Genomic DNA, 16,694 nt, shown 5'->3' on the forward strand with positions numbered 1-16,694 from the left:
ACTGATAGTAATATATACAACACTACTACTACTAATAATCTTATATACAAACATCTACAGGTGGAAGTGTGTGTGTCTGTCTATCCGGCCTTGAAGTGAGAGGTGGAGCCGGGGCAAGGAAACAGAAAACTCTCTTAGCCACTAATAACACAAGTGAGACAAGAACATCGGCAAAATGAAACCTCAGAAGAAAGACAAAGTCGCTTAGCCACTTACATCGGCAAAACAATATCCCTTTTACTTTTCCTCCCACCGCTAATACACAAGCGATGCAAGCAAGTCAGCAAAACAAAACCTCCTAGGAGAAAGATGCCCAGAATAGTTCCTTTCAATTACCTGACATCTCTACATTTAATTATTTTTTTCTGATGATTGCAATAGTTTCTAGGCTTTTTACACAGCTAGTAATAATAATAATAAAATGAAAACTAATAATACTACTGCTGAATGTGCTTAATAAACTTACTTAATGTAGTAAATACAAGATCAAAATGAAACTGAATATTTAGATGTTATAAAAATGAACTTGTGAATATATTACCTACACTTATGAATGTATCAAAACTTAATTTAGGAACAACCATTGGATAGGGCACCAGCCAATCATAGGATGAACACACACAAAGACACACAGACAGCATAGGGCCAGTTTAGCATTACCAGTTCACCTAACCTGCATGATTTTGGACTGTGGGTGGAAACTAGAGCATCAGGAGGAAACCATCATGGACGCAGGGAAAGCATATAAACTCCATGCAGGTAGGACCTGTGATGTGAACCCAAGTCTCCTTACTAGTGCTTTCCTTGGAACTTTTTTTTTTAATGTTTGTTTTTTTATCATTTAAATTGTCTAATTATAAAGGTTTACAGTTTATTAAATAAGCTGGATTGAAATCTGAATAATCAACGTCCACTTCAGCATTAACTTTTGCAGTGCACCAGCTATTGGAATCCATTTTGTAATGCATGTAGCAATACAATGTATTGCATTTGTCTTTTCAACAGAGGGCGCATTACAAAAATTTGCAAAAGTAGTGTTAATGTTTGTGATGTGCCATCTGCTGGAATGACAGAGACATAGCAACCAGAGAGGCACACAGACACCGTTTTATTAAAGTGCATGAAAAAACACAATACTAAAGTTTTTTCATACAAAACACAAAATGCTGTTGCATTGATTGTTGCTAGTCTGGTATTATTTTTAGTGTTACAACCCTGAACATGAAAACACTACCCATAGCCATAGCATATGAAAAATTGTGTAATTTTAGTCAAATTGTTATTTATACTTCTACAATCAAAATCTAAAACCCTCCAAAAATAATAATTCATTGAATGAAGCACACTGTGATAACATTAAAAAGTGGGAAACTAATGGGGTAGTGGCGATATTGCCCAGCGTTACCAAACCATCAAGGGTACAGGGTGGGACTAACTTAATTTGTACTGCCGATGACTAACCCATTTTGGGCCACTAGGGAAACTTTGCTAAGGGGCCCCTCGTAGCAGCCCCCACATGCTATAATTAAGTGGGTTACCCCAAGTTCACACTGGCCATGGTTAGTCATTTTAGCTGGGAAATAACCTGACTTGCAAGTCTTTGCAATACTCAAGAGAAAGTTTTGGCCAAATCAGGATGAAAACCCAGTGTCCTGTGTCAGAATGGAACCCTTGATGTTGCAAAAAATTTAAATGCATCATTTTACAATGCTTTTAGTGCAACATTTAAAATGTCACTTAATTTTTCATGCGTCTTTCACAGGGTGAATAGATTATCAAATTCCCAAACAGGGACACTCGTGTATTGGCAAACTAGATGTTCATGGTTCCAAAACGGGACATAACTCATTAAGCTCGCTGTCACCTGCGCATTTCGGCTGCTTAGGAAGGGGACAAAACGGGACATTTTGTATAATTCCGGGACGCTAGGGATAAAGCGGAACGAAATGTATAAAAACAGGAAAAAACGGGACGTCTGGTTACCCAAAGCAGTGTTGCATAGCCTGAAATCGTGACTGTCTGGTCAACCTAGTCAACCAGCTTTTATCTAATTAAAACTTAATTGACTTATAAAATGCTTAGAGTAGATGTTGCTGTAAAGCACTAGGAGGCAAGATGTTAAACATATAAAGAAGGTGGAGCTGTCATTTTATCCAATCAGGTGACGATGCATTGATCTTTGCAACCTGTCAATCTTAAAATATCTTCCAATCACAATGCTTCCCGGAAGTGTTGCTGGCCCTCCAAATGAAGCCACAGGAAGACGTTTTTTTGTTCCAGGAGTAAACATGGCAGCGTCCTTCATGGAGCCGTTTAGGGAACTACTAGTAAAGTTTCTCATTCCAGAAAAATGTTTCGATGAATTTTTCATAAACTTCAACTTTTTAGATGGTAGGCCATTTTTCATTCTTTTATTCTTGCGCGAATAACGTGAATCCACGATTGTCTTCCGTGACGAAGATTGCTGTGGTGGCTACAAGTTGGAATGAAGGGAAGGGATACAGTTCATATTGCAACATTTGTATTCACATTTGTGTTTTTTTTTCCTAACATGATGTGATATGTAACACCGAAAAAGTAAATAATGTGTAAGTTGTGTAATCCATTATGATTTAAGCCAGTGATCGTAGTATTATACGCTTTTGCAGAACATGAATTTGCAGAGTTGTCTTTAGGAAGATATCCTGCATTTCTCAGCTTCTCAGTCGTTCAGCATATTGGACCAATTCTTAACTAAACGTCGTAGTTTTGAACACGTGAAACCATTTTTATGAGGCATTTGTAACAAGAGGCAATTGAATCGATTCAAAAAGGTTTCCAGAAAAATTATTACAGTAATAATGTTTAAAATCGTATTCACTACGGCATTTTTAACACAATGTGGTTTGGTTAAATTCGACAACATCTATGTGTCGTGTGGTGTAGAGGAGTTGCACATTGCAAATCCCCATTCGTCAAATGCTTTAACTGACTGTCTTCTGATTGGCTGTCGTCAGTTTCAGTAACAAATCCTTCCGGGCTCTTTCACGTAGTTTAAACGTACAGTTACTCATTATTATAATCCAATGAATCCATCTCCATATTGCAGGAAAAAAGGAAATTTAAAGCAAAAGTGTTTCACTTTATTGTTTTGGTATTCATTTGCATATGAAAATATTACAATTTCAAAGCAGGTTCATATGAATTATTTCTTGCTAAAGCATTTGTAAGACCATAAAATGAAGAGCTTGCTTACACCCGTAAAGTACAGTATATACATAAAAACAAGCTGAAATGTCCCCTCAAGTAATAATGGAGGTCAAAGAGAATTATTTTTCATAGTAAGTCCACTCAAAGTCACTAAGGAAGTGGAGTGGAATGGATGTGGAGGTGCTGCACAGGTAAATGTATTTGCAGTAACACACAGGGACTAAAGGCAGTGCAGACTTTTTTTCTAAAGAAAATGTATTAATTTTATGTAGGTATTGACATCCTTTCCGTGTTTTATAACTGTGCTAGTCAGACTGTGGTGTGCTGTGCCAGTAACATCACTTAAGTAGAGGCTCACTGAATCTTCAAACTAATTAAAATGGCACGGTCAGTTGTGGGATGCACATTCAACCGCCCCGAGGTAATAATGCAGGAGAGAATGAAAACAAAACTGAGTGCCATTATGAATATTGCTGCACATCCTCTCACTAAAACAGTTCAATGTTTAGTACTAGGTGACTCGGGCGCTGCCGACAGTGGCAGCCTTTTCAGCAGCTCCATGTACGACTTTATTTTTCTACTTTTATTTTTCTCTTTTTTATTGATCACTCCTATCACTTTATTTTATGTGGACACACTTATTTTTACAACGTCTTTTTTTTATTTTGTGAATTTCCCCTTGGGATTAATAGTTTATCTATCTATCTATCTATCTATCTATCTATCTATCTATCTATCTATCTATCTATCTATCTATCTATCTATCTATGCTTGCGTAGCAAGAGTGTCCGCTGCAGCTTGCGTCACGTCGCGTGAAGTACAAACCCGGCCTAAACAGTAAAACGCTTGCGTAGCAGGAGCGTCCCCTGGAGCATGCGTCACATTGCCTGAAGTATAAACCAGGCCTACTTGTGCATGTATTTTACGTAAATCTGGAGGAATCCAGCAGGTGGCAGTGCGAGATATTATCACGGTGGAAACAGGTTCAGCTTTGCTGTATTGTGAATTGCCTGGAACACCCATTAAATTCTGATGACACCTTACCGCAATATCTCTGAAAAGGATGTTTAATGATTAAATCCATCAATCCAGGGATGTGTCCATTCCAGCAAGCATTGGGCACGAGGCAGAAACAATCCTTACGGGGCATCAGCTCGTCACAAGGTGAATACAAGCACTCCCATACACTAGTATCATTTTAGTGTCACCAAATCTGCATATCTTTGGAAGGAAACCGGAGCACTCTGTGGAAACCCAGCAGGAAAACATGTAAACTTCAAGCAAGGAACAAGAGCGACGTGACTCCCTGCGAGACAGTAGCACTACCGCGCCGCCACCGTGTCACCCCCATGTGTGTAATTATTAACAGTATTCATTATTTAAACAAAATTATCAATTCATCTGTAAAATGTAACATACATACTTTAATGCATTTCATCATGAAAGTGATATCAAGTATAAATCTAAGGATTCTAAATGTGCAGAGAGTTGGAATATCATACATTTAATGTGCTCAGTGTGGCGATCTATTGCTGGCGATCCGCTGCTGTCCGGACCAGAGGACGCCCTAGAAAAAGACAGCACAGAAGACGGTATGTCTTTTAAAATGTATCGTTTCATTATGATTGGGAATATGCGACGCTTGAATATAAAAGCACCACGAATGCATCTGTATGTCGGCATTTTGCTTTACCACATTGAACCATTCATCAAACATCGAATCGCGCACATTGATCCCGTAAGATCCGCATTGAGACTTTCTGTCACACGTAGACTCTGATGTCACGTTCCAACTTTTTTGGTACTGCAACTGGCGCACATATTGCGTTAATTTTTGAGAACCTGCTCAGAGGACGTGTCAAGTGAACGCTGGGAACACATGGAAGCCATGATGCATGCACGTACGCGTTCTGAGCGTGAAGTATAAACGAGCCCTTACACACCAAAACTGAGGAATTTCAGCCAATAAATTATTGTTAACATACTCTACTGTGACAGCCAATTGAGACTTTTTCTTTCTTTTTACTCATTCTGGTGTACATTTGAGAGAGGTGTGTTGTAGGGCTGCAACTAATGATTATTCTGGTAGTTGACTAATCGTTCAATTTTTTTTTACGATTAGTCAATTAGTCACGATTATTTCATGTCTGACTGTTTTGATGCCTGCGACCTGTGGTTGCACATCCTGTTCTGGGCTCCAGTCTTCCCTCATCTGCTCACATCTGTCCGCCTGTGAATGTCACCCTGATGTCTCTGCATTAACACGATTAAAATGAATAATAATCAAATTAAAATAACAACCAATGAAACATATGAATTTGAAAATAATCAGATGTTTTATTTTAGTGTGAACATCACAATAAAAAAAAAAAATACATTAAACAATTCAAACTAAAGTGCACGTAGTCTTTAAACAAAAAAAAGTGCATTTAACAACCAAAAATGGCCACTGGTGTGTCTTAAAGTCCAAAAGTTTAAATAAAGCTTAAATTCAAATAAAACAATAATGTACAGTTTATAAAAGATTCAGTTCATGTATTCCTGATTGCAGTGAAGGAACGTGAGCGTTTCGACATGCTCTGGTGTGAGGATGGCTCTCTTCTTTGAGACAATGTTCCCAGCTGCTGAGAAGAGACGCTCAGAGGGCATAGGGGTACCAGGAATACACAAGAATGATTTTGCAGACATTGAAAACTGTTTTAATCATAACACTCTGAAGGAAAGTGTTGTAGTTTATCACATCATGTATTATATTATGCCAAATAAAAAAATAACGGACTACAATATGTAACAAGCTAATTACTGATATACTCCAAAACACAAGTTACCTAGCGTTAGTTAGAGATGGTTTACTATTCATATGAACTCAAATATTAGACGAAAAAATAAGAAAAAAAACTAGGACAACACAGCTACTCCTGTTCACTCGTTTACTATAGCTCCAAACACGTTAGCAAACATAACTGAAATGATATTCACTTAACCCTTAAACCGCCAATTTGGAAGCACGCCAAAACCCAGTTCATTCAGCGACGTACATTTTTTGAACTCCGCAACTGGCTAAAGTTGTTTCTCAGTACAATTTGCCAGCATGCCGGAGCCAAGTATATTTGTTGAATGCTGCAACTGGCTGTAGTCGTGTCTCAGTGTAATTTGCCAGCACACAGGGGGTGAGTATATTCGGCGATGTACATTCATTGAACCCCGCAACCGCTATATTTGCTTCACAGAACAATTTGCCAGCATGCCAGAGCTGATCAATCAGTGCCGTATATTCATTGAGCAGCCAGCTCACGACCACTGCTGGCACTGGCAGAACTGCAGCATCACTGACCCTGGGATTCAGCCGCTGCACTAGACTAGCCTGCCAGCATTAGCACTGGCCTCTGTGTGTTTGCGTGCAGCCAGTTGAAGCACAGTTGGCTCGGTGATTTACTGAATGTCATCAATGGCTTCAATTGCACCTTGAACATATAATAACAGATTATTGCAGTAGTTTTTTTTTTAGTTTTTACAGTTCATTTGCAGTGTGTAAAATGATCAGTGTTGCAGTAATTGTGATGCTCTTTGCATGAAAAAAATACGTGTTCCATTAAAATTTCACATTTTCTTTGTGAATTGTGACGTTTACTTAAAAAGTGCAGCTAAAAAGTATTTGGCATCCAGGGGTGTATTAACCTCCAAGTATGTGTCGGTTTAAGGGTTAACTATCATTGTCGAAACCTTGATATACACATTATAGTACAAACATCAATGTTAACACGTGACACTAACTTTACTTGCTAAAACTTACCTCTCAAGAGAAGGCAGCATCACAGCTCCAGGATGCTTGCGTTTCAGATGCTCATGCATCGCGGTGCTGCTGCCGTGAAAAGAAAGCTCCGCTTTGCATAATCTGCATTCAACTTTTTTTTCTTTTTTGGTGAAGTGCTCCCATACTTTAGAAAGTTTCTGTCTCAATTTTTTTCCATCTCCTTCCCCCTCCTCTATCCGACTCGCCATTGCAACCACGTTTATTTTCCTCTACATTCTTCTTATCCTCGGACGTTCTTTTTCGTTGGTAGGACTGTGTGCAGTCTTGACAAACAATAACAAACTATACTGCCCCCAGACGTTCATGTAGTGCATTGCAGTTACAAAAACCAATGTGGTTGTTTGTGACTGGAGCCTCTATTGAAGGTTCTGTTTATGACGTGTCGACAATAAAAAATCCGCGATGGCGATTTGTTGTAGTAGTTGACTACGTCGACTAATCGTTGCAGCCCTAGTTTGTTGTTAGTCATAATATAATATTATTTGTTGAATTTCTGTAAAAAGCCAAATTTCCGCCTGGAGGAAAATGAACTGCTATCCATTGTGGTAGAAATCGACATCGTAATTAAAGAAAGTCACTTATCCTCTACCAGGACAAGTTTAATAAAACCTTTTTGAGTCAGTAATCAGACAGGAGAAAACTTGTCCATCTTACTCTTGCAGGACCAGGCTGAAGAGGGAACACTCACCACAGCAGTCTGTTACAGCATGGTCAGAATGAAAAAAAGTACAGTTAGAGGGTTAGATTTATAGACAATTGAATTTGCATAACAGTGTTGGAATTAATGCTTGCATATCGTACACTGATTGGTTAAAAGACGTTAGGTGCTCTAACACAGAGCACAACCAGCCTAAAATAAGTCTTTCTCCATTATATCCTTGTTCTTCATCATCTCCGGAATTCAGCTCTTATTCTGTTATGAAAATTGTATATGTACCAACTGATCATGTCTTACTAGGTGCATGAAAGAACATTACATCAGCCAGCCATCCCCCTCTGCTTGTTTACTTGACCATTTCAGCAGTCTGTTAATTTCTAAGAAAAATGTTTATACATTTCAGTGTACACTGCAACCCAAAATACGTGACTACAGTTCTCCAAATGTTTTCAACCCGGATGTTTTGCAGAGATTAAATAAGATTTGAGAGGTGTGTAAAAGGTGATTATTATTCTTAGCCTTGAAGTGCATCCTGCATTGGTTCCATATTCTGAGTAGTTGATGGACAATTGGATTATTGTTATATTGTCAATTTACTGGGGCACAAACAAGGGCATAAAAAGAAGTGCAGCAAGATTTTATTTCTGTTGCAGACTGGGCTTGTGTATATTCATCAATTTGTGTCAATTTCCAGAACTTCATAGCTTGTATATTTGCTGCCCAGTAATAAAACTGAAAGTTAGATAGTGCTGCCACATTCTGCTTTAGGTCTTTGCAGAGTTGCCTTTTGAATGTGTGGACATCACAAATTCCAGGTAAGGGTAGTTCCATGTCAAATCATCACACTTTTGGACCTTATCGTCACAGATTTTAACAAAACTTGGTGTGCTGATTTGGTCATATGAGTAACCCATGGAAATGAAATTGCATGTGTCTTGGGTCAATATTAAGGGAGATTTAAGCTAACAGAATTTGAGCTTATGGGGGACAGTGGGAGAATTAGGACTTTGACTGTCCATCCATCCATCCATCATCCAACCCGCTATATCCTAACTACAGGGTCATGGGGGTCTGCTGGAGCCAATCCCAGCCCACCACAGGGCACACACACACACCAAGCTCACACTAGGGACAATTTAGGATCGCCAATGCACCTAACCTGCATGTCTTTGGACTGTGGGAGGAAACAGGAGTACCCAGAGGAAACCCACGTAGACATGGGTAGAACATGCAAACTCCACGGACCCGGGAAGCGAACCTAGGTCTCCTAACTGCGAGGCAGCAGCACTACCCATTGTGCCACCCTTGACTGGCTGTGTCTTTCTAAATATAAGTTGCACAAAAACAGTTCCCGTATTGTTTTAAAGCTCTTTTCCAACTCCATATTTTGCATAAATACTATGCTTTCCCCAAAATGAAAAATTACCTTCTTATAAGTAACTGTAATAATCAAAAACTGAATAGCTAAAAAGCATGTATTTTAAAATTGATCAATTTGTTACTAAAGTTAGCTTATAATGTCATGAACATCTCCAGAAAATTTGCTCTTCGCTTTTTGAGTCATTACTGAGCTATCATTGCCTATAGGTGGTATGACATGGTTTCATATTACTAATAGGCCTTTTTCATAGAGGATTTTATAAAACTGAAAAATATATTTTTTTCTGTCATGTTTTGATCCCAGTTTTTATACCTACATGTAAATAAAGGTTCTCATACATAACATTTATTTGTAAAATGATTGGCAAAATGATGCTATCATAAACATTTAGCCAAGCCAGAGTCAAGGTTTTATTCAGTAAAGTTGAGTGTTGTGTCATTGTTTATTGAAATTGGCTTATATCTGTTATGGAATTAAGAGATTCAGGTCCTTATCTCTTGTAGGGCTAATTTAGAATGTAACCTAAGCTACTGTTAGGTGCTTTTAAACAAAAACAATCTTTTTCCACGCTAGCATTTTCACATCATTTATGAAAGTATTTTTGTACATACTAAACAAACCGAAAATGCATGTGTTATAATCACATACCTACAATGGATATAAAAGGTCTACACACCCCTGGCAAAATTGCAGATTTTGTGTGATAAAAAAATGAAACCAAGATAAATCCCGTCAGAACTTATTACACCTTTATTGCAAAATTGCAATCTACAGAGCCCTGTAGGTGTCAGGCAAAGAAAAGAAAATCAATTCCTAATCCATTAAAATGAATTACATATTTCCTTTGAACAGGTTATTTTTTGTATTTTTTTTCTTATTTCAGTAGCTTTATTTTTCGTGGTATGCATTTTAGTGTGCCGGAACCAGGAAGAGTATTTCCAGCCAATAGTCTCAGTTTATTCTATGCTGTTCAGTGTCATTATCGACTAGATTTAAACTTTCCTTCTATTAACATTCCCACCACTGACTCTGAAATATCATGTTCTCTGAGAAATTTCCATAAATTCATTCTTGTAATTACTGTGTTAGAAACTCATTTCAGGATTCCTCAAAAGAACTGTTTCAACTGTGGTGGTCTTCCAACTATTTCGTCTTCTGGTTCACTGATGTTAAACACACACCTTACAGTTCACTGAAGTGTATGCCAGGAAAACTGTACAGGGCTCCGTAATAATAAGACTTGGACTGCAAGGTGAAAAAATAATAATAATCTGTGTGAAAAAATGAATACAGAAGCAGAAAAAAATAAAAATAATCAGGTTGAACAAGTTACGTAATTCATCCAAACAGATTTTTCGAACGATTTTTTTATAAAGAAGGTGAAAACAAATCAGAAATTGCTTTATGAAAAAAGAAAAGCAAATCATATAAAAACCTGGTTGCATAAGTGTTCACGCCCTCTACACTATTGCTTAGTTGGAGCACCTTTTGATTTTATTACAGCACTCAGTCTTTTTGGGTAAGAGTCATATCAGTTTGGCACATCTGCACTTGGCAATTTTTGCCCACTGTGCCTTGCAAAAAAATCTACATGTCTGTCAAATTATGAGGGCATCTCCTGTGTACAGCTGGGTTCAGGTCACCCCACTGATTTTCAATTGGATTAAGGTCTGGGCTCTGGCTGGGCCATTCCAGAACATTGATCCTTCTTTGATGAAGGCATTGCTTTTGTCGATTTTGATGAATGCTTTGGGTTGTTGTCATGCTGAAAGGTGAAGTTCCTCTTCATCTTAAGCTTTCTTGCAGATGCTTAAAGGATTTGTGCCAAAATAGACTGATAATTGGAGCTCTTCATGATTCCATCCACCTTGACTAAAGCCCCAGTTCCAGCTAAAGAAAAGCAGACTCAAAGCATGATGCTTCCTCCACCATCCTTCACTGCAGCTATGGTGTTCTTTTGATGATGTGTTATTTTTGCGCCAAACATACCTTTTTTGGAATTATGACCAGGTAGTTCCACCTTGGTCTCATCAAACCATAATACATTTTTCCATGTGGTTGTGGGAGACTGGGTATACCTTTTTGCAAAGTTTTGCTGGACATGGATGTTTTCCTTTGTGAGAAAAGGCTTTTGTCTTGCTACCCTACCCCACAACCCAGACATGTGAAGAATACGACTGATGGTTGTCACATATAGGGAACAACTAGCAATTGTCAGGAAGTTGTACAGCTCCTTTAATGTTGCTGTAGGCCTCTTACTGTCCTCCCTGATCAGTTTTCTCCTTGTCTTCTCATCAATCTTGAAGCGATGTCCTGATCTAGGTAAAGTCACTGTTGAGCCACATTTACTCCACTTGTTGATGACTGTCCTGTCCTGATTGATACCTTTCAATGATGAGATCCTGTTTGTTGTAAAAGCTCTTTGCGCACCATGGCTTTTGGAGTGTGTTACAACCAAAAGAATATCAAAATAGTCCTACATGAACAGCCAAACTTTATCTGAGCTCAATCGGAGCCACATTAATTGATGGTGAGGTGTGTACTAATTGCTATTTGAGATGAGAGTTATTGTGATTGGTTGATTCTGAATGTAGCCCCATTCTTGAGTATTAAAGGGTCTGCACAATAATGCAACCAGGTTTTTGTGTGATTTTTTTTCTGACACGATTCACCTTGGTTTCGTTTTTTTATCACACAAAATCTGTGATTTTGGCAGGGGTGTGTAGACGTTTTATGTCCACTATACATCGGGCACACATGTAGCAAAAATGTCTTTAACTAAGAATGTGGTGTGCCAGTTATGGTATGATTTACAATGGCTGACTTATGTTTTTTTTTCTGCCTAAATGTGGCCTGATTATCTGTGAAATGGTAGACAAACCCAGTGTACCTGGAGAAAAGCTACACTTTCATATTTATAATATATAAGTTCTTACAGACTGTGGTCATGCTGAGACTATAGGTTGTTTGGGTTGTGAGGCAGTTGTAAACTGCATTAGTGATGTCGATAAACTGCTTGACTTAGTGTGTATGTGGATTGTGCATTCCAGCTATGTGCTGCTTTCTGTCATGATTGTCTCATCAGCTTGATCTGGATTGCATATTGAAAACTCGGTCATCCTTTTATTTCTCTCTCTTTTTATCTCTTCAGTGCCTTGCCTGAAAATCCTGATCAGCAAGGTGCTAGGAATTGGGATCATTGCTGGATCAATTATGGGTAAGTTTTTTTTTCTTTTATAGTGTGTTATAAGTAGAAAAGTTTTATTTCTTATTCAGTATATCTGCATTAAGAGTCAATTCTAGCTAATAATAAAATTGCACCCCAAGTACTTATACAGCATAAAACATCTCTTTGTCTTTTTTTTTGTCTTCACCCTGGATGGATATAGGTATAAATGGGGACATATTGGGGCGAAATGGTGGTTCTGAGGCTAAGGATCTGTGCTGGTATCCAGAAGGTTGCCGGTTCGAATCCCTGTCACTGCCAAAAGAGATCCTACTCTGCTGGGCCCTTGAGCAAGACCCTTACCCTGTATTTGCTCCAGGGGTGCTGTACAATGGCTGACCCTGCGCTCTGACCCCAAGGGTTATGCGAAAACTAACAAATTCCTAATACAAGAAATTGTATAAGGTGAAATAAAGAACAAAAAAAAAAATTCCTCTAAAACATTGGTGCCCATTTCTTTAGTCTTGCTGATGGTGAGCTACAGATGTTTAAGATGGCACCACTCCACAAAGCTGATAATCAGGCTTCTGTTTTTTTGTTCCCTGCCTCCCATTGCCAGTACACCCCAGAACTGCTGAGTTCTCTGGTAACATTGGCAGAGGAAATATTTCAAAATTGTACTTAGAGTCAGCGGTGTAGAATGTCAACAGGAATGAAGCCGGCATCCCTGAGGAACTCTAGTATTGTTCATAACCAGACAAACAGCATTTTAATCATACATACCGAGGCCTACAGGGACAGGGTTATGATTCTAATGGTTGAGCAAGATACGATGGCATGCTTGCAGTGAAATAAATGTTCTGGTGTTACTCCAAATAAGAGATTTTAGAATGTTAGTGATTATTAATAATGCAAGACATCACTAAATAAGCAGAGATGTTATTCCAATAAGGTCTGAGCAAAGGTTATTTCCAAAACATGTGACCCCCTTTAGCAGGTTGCTTATTGCATAAACAAGTTGGTTCTTGACCTGGATACATTTTGAATAGTCTGAGCTGACAGATGCATTTGATATAAAAATATGAGTTGGGTGTTCAACCTTGTTTTGCACAAACTGAGGAAGTGTGTATGTTGTTGAGTGCTGGCTTCCATACATAATTTTTAAAAAAACTATTTGAATAGTCCATTTCTCAACAGTGTCCAAGAGAATCTAGAGTTGCACTGGTCTAATTTAAATGTGCAAACTATATCATTATCTTAGCTAGAATGTAATATTTGGCAAATAAGTTAGGTGCATAGAAACTATATATTAATAATGTAAGTTAATGGTGCTATCAGTGGATGAAAGTAAAACAAAAGTCTAAAAAATAAACCTCCGGGGCCCACAATAACTATGGGAAAGTCAGGTCAGATTTATCTTGCCAGGGTCAACCTGCAGTCCTGACATACCATTGGCATTCTTTTATGTATTAATGCAGTGATTCTTAACCTTTTTTGAGTCACAGGCCCCCCTTAAATAATATGATGAAAGCTATGGACCCCCTTCCCCAGAAATATTCACATAAACACAACTTTGCATGCAATGAATATAATATACTTCATTTATCGAGATTTGATTGTCTCATACATATATGACATACACAAAATATTATTAAATTTTAAAGTAAACGCTCTAAAAAAAGAACACTCCTTTTATGCAAAAAGTAATGGCCACTCATAATTATGAAATATAATCCTCTTGTGCAAATTAAAACTGATCTACTACTACTACTACTACTATGTTTTCTACTCCCATTACTACTACTACTACTACATCTACTCTCTCGTTATCTACTTTATTTCAATGAGTAGCTTGATCTGGTTTGCCTTGAATTAAAAATATGAAACTGTGGAGTGGTCTTTGACTTTGACATCCAATCTATTTTGATTTTTCGTTTTGATAGAAACAAGTGCTGAAAACCCTGATTCACTAAAGTATTTAGTAGCAAAGGGAATTGGAGCACTCATAGCTGGCTTTGCCAGATGAGGGTAGGCTTGTATCAATGCACACCAGAGTTCTCCAAGACTCTTCGAGTTGAATTCATTTCATAACATTTCCTTTGTCCTCATGTCAATGAGGTCACCTTTGGCAAGGTCTTCATCACTGATACATTCTGCGAGGTAAGACAAAAATAACCGGATTGGAAAAAATTTTTTTACTGATAACTTACAGCATTCTAAACATTAGCTAAGTTTCCATCCAGTTTTTTGCGACGTTTTGTTATCGACAAACAGAATATACGTAAAAAAAATGTGCGAAATTTGCTGTCTCCAGCCTGTTTCCATCAAACTGGCTTTTTATCGATAAAATGGTGTGCGTGATGACGTCATCCCCCCCCAAAACGAACTGTCGCATAACTTTTGTTGTATCGCGAAAAAAATCTGCCCTTGAGCCGTTTCCATACATAATTTTGTGTATGTCGCAAATTATCTACCTTTTGTTTTCCACGTTACACCCCCTCCACTAAACAAAGAAATGGAGAGATTATTCAGACAGTTTTTTGAAATTTGCCAGCTTACTGTTATTTCAGTTTCACAAATAATTGGAATTGTACATAATATCCGAAGACGACAGCAGAATGAAGCAGTTGCTTGTCTGAATAGCCCTAGAGCTCGAAGAAAGTACCCCAGTGCGACGAAACCCACGGGTATGGGAGAGATGACAGAATAAGACCTTCTGGGAGGAGGTGGTGGAGAGACACTTAACAGAAAATCTCTGGCTGCAACATTTTATAATGACACGGCCGACGTTTGACATGTTGTGTGGATTCATCAGTCCTGATGTTGCGCCCATCACAGGTTGCCACCGACCACCGGTTCCAACCCAAAAGCGGATTGCCATCGCCCTTTACAAGCTGGCAACCTGTGCCGAGTATAGAGTAGTTGGAGAAACTTTCGTGGTTAGTAAAACTACCGTCCATCGATGTGTATATGCTGTGTGCACCGCTATTAAAGAAAAATTAATGCGGCGTTATATCAGACTTCCGACTGTAGCGGAGGCCAATGAAATTGCATACCGCAATTCCTTGGTGCATCTTGTGCCACAGATTTACGGTGCGCTGGATGGCACGCATGTGCCTATTCTTCCCCCGACGGAAGGCTACCGCGATTACATTAATCGCAAAGGGTGGCCATCTATTGTTCTCCAGGCCCTTGTTGATGACAGGTGCATGATACGAGACATTTGCGTTGGCACTCCTGGAAGTGCCCATGATGCAGCTGTGTTTGCAGCATCGGATCTGTACAGGTGAGCCTACCTTTCAACATCCCTTCACAGTGCGATAACAACTGAATTAACCTGCTTCCCTTAAGGTTTTTAATTAAAACTGAAATTTGAATTAATACAAAATAACGACGTTTAATCAAAAAAAAAAACTCTCTTCATCAGACCATGCGAGCCGCTCCGCCATTCTCGTTTTGATTGCACGTGATGAAAATGTGACACATTTATTTGCGTTAAAGCCCTTTTTTCCGACAAAAACTGTTTCCAATGTAGTTTTTGCGACATCTGAAGTATCGACATGGAATTTATGCGCTAAAGTTAAACGGAAAAATATTATGTCGACATGTACAACATTTCATCGATAATTAGCATTTCCATCAGCTATATCGGTAAAAAATTTGAAGCGCTAAATATTTTTTCGCAAAAACTCCTTGGATGGAAACCTGGCTATTGTTACCTTCTATATATTCCCTCTCCCGATCTCTACACCGCTCCATACGTTTCTTCCATTGATTGAAACAGTGCTGGAAATCTTCTTGCTTGAGGCGCTTCAGGCGCGAGCTAAATCGGGCGAATAAGGAGAATGATCAAGGACAGGAATGTTTTTGTCAGTCATAAATTGCTTTATGGAAAAAGCAGTATGATCATTTGAACAATCTTATTCACCCCTTTTGATGTTTTCATCCATCTGAGATGAGCGTGGGCAACCTGGGCGTTGAACGTCTTCCACATTTTCTTGTCCTTTCTTGAAACGTTTGTGCCACTCAAAAATATGTGTGCGAGACAAACTGTTACACTGTACATTGTTTTTATCATTTCATAAGTTTCTGTGGCCATTTTGTTCAGTTCCGCAAGAAATTTGATGTTGACTCACTGTTCGTGTAACGATTGTTATGTAAATACTGACTGGGCTATTCACAGGATATACCTAGCCGGTCGGCGGTTTGAGAGGGTGAGTAGGACGGGATATAGTTCTATAATTCATGTTCAGCCAACCTCCAGACGGTTTTCCAGGAAAGCCCAAAGCCCAGGCCGTTTATTTTTGTGTCTCACCTCGTTTGTTGCCCAGGAAAGGATTTGAGTCTGTGTTTCAGCTTTAAGGTCACCTGAGCCAAAGTACCGGTCTGTATAGTGAATATAAATATTTGCAGGGATTTGACAAAGCACTGACTTTGAATTTGTGCTTGGTGATGTCACAATCATTAATTTAAAAAAGTCAGTTAA

General features: G+C 38.6%; 1 protein-coding gene across 1 annotated transcript in view; it reads left to right on the plus strand.

Annotated features, from left to right (window-relative positions):
- The first annotated feature begins 2,230 nt into the window (after nucleotides 1-2,230).
- The window catches only part of mpdu1b (mannose-P-dolichol utilization defect 1b), a 30,400-nt gene continuing 15,936 nt past the window's right edge, over nucleotides 2,231-16,694 (plus strand). The window contains exons 1-2 of the mRNA XM_028798432.2: nucleotides 2,231-2,391; nucleotides 12,194-12,259. Coding sequence (XP_028654265.2) covers nucleotides 2,289-2,391; nucleotides 12,194-12,259 — 169 coding nt within the window. The 5' untranslated portion in view covers nucleotides 2,231-2,288. The remainder of the gene's footprint in view (nucleotides 2,392-12,193; nucleotides 12,260-16,694) is intronic.

This window comes from Erpetoichthys calabaricus, chromosome 3, assembly GCF_900747795.2.
Source record: "Erpetoichthys calabaricus chromosome 3, fErpCal1.3, whole genome shotgun sequence".
Lineage (NCBI taxonomy): Eukaryota > Metazoa > Chordata > Cladistia > Polypteriformes > Polypteridae > Erpetoichthys > Erpetoichthys calabaricus.